General features: G+C 20.0%; 1 protein-coding gene across 1 annotated transcript; it reads right to left on the reverse strand.

Moving 5' to 3' along the window:
- Nucleotides 1–294: 294 nt before the first annotated feature.
- Nucleotides 295–1,609, reverse strand: LOC102681093. Its single transcript, XM_006622293.2, has 4 exons — nucleotides 1,207–1,609; nucleotides 976–1,138; nucleotides 695–898; nucleotides 295–628 (listed from the first exon to the last, which is right to left on the reverse strand). The coding sequence occupies exons 1-4, from the start codon at nucleotides 1,388–1,390 to the stop codon at nucleotides 430–432; spliced, it is 750 nt and encodes a 249-aa protein (XP_006622356.1). The 5' UTR covers nucleotides 1,391–1,609; the 3' UTR covers nucleotides 295–429.
- Nucleotides 1,610–2,786: the final 1,177 nt, after the last annotated feature.

The following is a 2,786-nucleotide window of genomic DNA, read 5'->3' on the forward strand; positions in this document are numbered from 1 at the left end:
TATTGTAGAAAAAGAAAATGTTTCCAAAGCTTCAAGTTATATTAATATGCGGTAAATAGAGAGAATAAACATCTAACTTTTAAGTTTTTTATTTTGTTTTAAGAATCTTCTCATATATACGTATACATTTTTTCTATAGGGGAAAAAATATGTGATGTACTTAAAATTTTTTTATCCTTATATAAAAAATATTTCAAAAAAATTAAAATTTCATATTGTTATTATGTGAAATTATCAGTTGATGATATAAAATTATATTTTTAAAGAATTTGTATTCAATAATAGTTAAAAAAGTTATTATTTCAAAAGATTACATAATATATTTTATTTAAAATTTACATAAAATTGTTCCATTAAAAACATAGTACAAGTTAAAGTACAAAAGTAATAAAGAATAGAATATCATTTATAATGTTTTCTTTTATATACTTAGCTATTTTCATTTGTAATTTCTGAATTTTGAGAAATTTTTAAAATTGTTTCAAAATTAACTAATTCTCTATGATCTTCTAGCATTTGTACATAAAATGGTTCATTTAACATATGACTTGAGGCAGCAATAAAATTTACGATTAATTTTTTCATCATATTAATTTTTTCTATTGTTTTATTTATTCTTTCTTTGTTACTAAAAAAAATTGAATAGAACCTAAGTTAAAATCTTATTGATATATTGTGGCACAGATATACTTACATTGCATGCTGAGGATTTGTTTCTTCTAATCTTTTGTTGCGTAATTCCTCCTGTTCCTTTAAAAAATCTTTATATTCAAATAGTGCATTTCGACATTGAATTTTTAACTCCAATTGCTTTTTTAATGCATTTTCTATTTCTTTTTCTATAGTCAAAATATTATCATTCAAAACAAAAAGTTTACACATAAATGCATAAATTTTTCTGAAAAGATATTAAAATTATTAAATATTTTTTTTTTTTCTAAAATTTTAAGATTCAAATTATTTGACTTTTCATACTTTTGCATATCATGATCACCTTCTTCACCTGTTAGAATAGCTTGTATACCATAAGAATGCAAACACAATTTAATTGCTGCTTTATTTATAAGAGAATTTGCTGTTGCTTCATGTAAATTTGTTACTATATTTTCTGTATCTTCTTCCGACTCTTCATTTCTTTCTGAAATCATTTTCAAAAATGTTTATATAATCATAATTTGTTTTGTATATAATACTTTTATAACATACTGTATTCATCTTGTGCTTTAAGTAATAATAATTTGGCATTTAAATGTTTCAATGACTCTCTAGTAGTTTTAATTTTTTCTTCAATTGGTTTAAAATCTTCTATAGAGACTGCTCCAATTGGAAAATTATAAATATTTTTACTCAAGCATGCAATAGCTTGTATTAAATTTTCATATTTAGACATTTTGTATATATTTATAATGCTGTTATAATCATATTAATTGATTACAAATAATAATAGTTGAAGATAATAGTTGAGGATATAATATAATAATTTAATTCTTATTCTTGTATGTGATTGGTAAGTTTCATAGTATGTTGATGACAGATAAAGAAAAAAAAAAACTTTTATTTTGTTAATATTTTTCCTTAAAAATTTATCTTCTTTCTTTTATATTTAATTTTTTACATAAATTATTGAAAAGAATTGCATAACTAAGTTAAGAAAAAGATATATTCAATATATTTTTTCTTCTATCTCAAAGAAATCAAGATTCTTTTTCATTTTCAATGATTATTAATTCGATTCAAAATAAGATAACAATGTTAAGAAAAATAACAATTGTAATTAAATTTCAATATAAAGTTATAAATAAAAAATATAACATTTATATTATACTTCAATTATATTTATATAAATTATTATGAAACAGATAATTGTAATTTAATTTTACATTAAAAATTGAGAGTACACTTAATAATTTTGAAATAAAAATAATGAAAGTATACAATGTCTATGATCACGCATTAAAAATAAGTATAAACAAAAAAAAAAGAAGTAGTGAAAGAAGAACAAACATAAGGTAAAAATGTGGGAAATATTAGCGCCATCTTCAGAGTGTCGCAAATGAAATAAATATAGAAAGGATAGCAAATAGAAGGAGAAGGATAAGATAAAATAAGAATTGACTGTCAATGCCATCTCTTGAATGCAAAAAATACAAAGTATAAGGTAAGATATAAAATGGACGTGATTACATTCAATGTTTTTTTCGTATCATAGAAATTTGAGAATTATTATCGACTTTCATTTACATCAAATAATATTTCATTATATTTTTTTTTCATAAAAATAGATTTATTTAGAATAAGTTTTTAATTGTCTTTTAATTGTCTTTTTATTAAAAAATATATATATATTAATTAATTTATTATATTTAATTTATTTCATAAAATTAAATTATTTTAGAAATTCATTATTTTAGATTTCTTTTTTAAATTTCTTTTCGAAATATATTTATTTGTGCTATTTTCATTATATTTGTCTTTATTTTTTATCTATATTATGTTTGATATATGAAAGCATTTCTTATAATCTTTCTCAAAAATTGGAAATCCGCTTTTATATCATGCTTGACATGTTTCTTGTAAACTCGATTTATTGAATTGTCAAATAAACTCTCTCCATAATTTGTAATTCAATAATTGAAATTATAGTATGAGATTTTAGATAATTATCATTTTAAGATATGTATTTTTGCTTGAGATATATTATTTATCTGTTGCATAGCATTTATTCCATAATTATTCTTTATTTATATATTAATATCTAATTAATACGTGTTTCTTGTTTTATTTGA

The sequence above is a fragment of the Apis dorsata genome, unplaced genomic scaffold (assembly GCF_000469605.1).
Source record: "Apis dorsata unplaced genomic scaffold, Apis dorsata 1.3 scaffold_683, whole genome shotgun sequence".
NCBI classification, from domain to species: Eukaryota; Metazoa; Arthropoda; class Insecta; order Hymenoptera; family Apidae; genus Apis; species Apis dorsata.

Excerpts from the sequence above, each read along its gene's own strand:
- LOC102681093 (XM_006622293.2), bottom strand. The coding sequence starts at position 1,390 with ATGTCTAAATATGAAAATTTAATACAAGCTATTGCATGCTTGAGTAAA. Across the intron at positions 899-975 it reads GGTGATCATGATATGCAAAA|AAAAATTTATGCATTTATGT; the intron begins GTATGAAAAGTC and ends ATATCTTTTCAG. Across the intron at positions 629-694 it reads ACAAATCCTCAGCATGCAAT|TAACAAAGAAAGAATAAATA; the intron begins GTAAGTATATCT and ends AATTTTTTTTAG.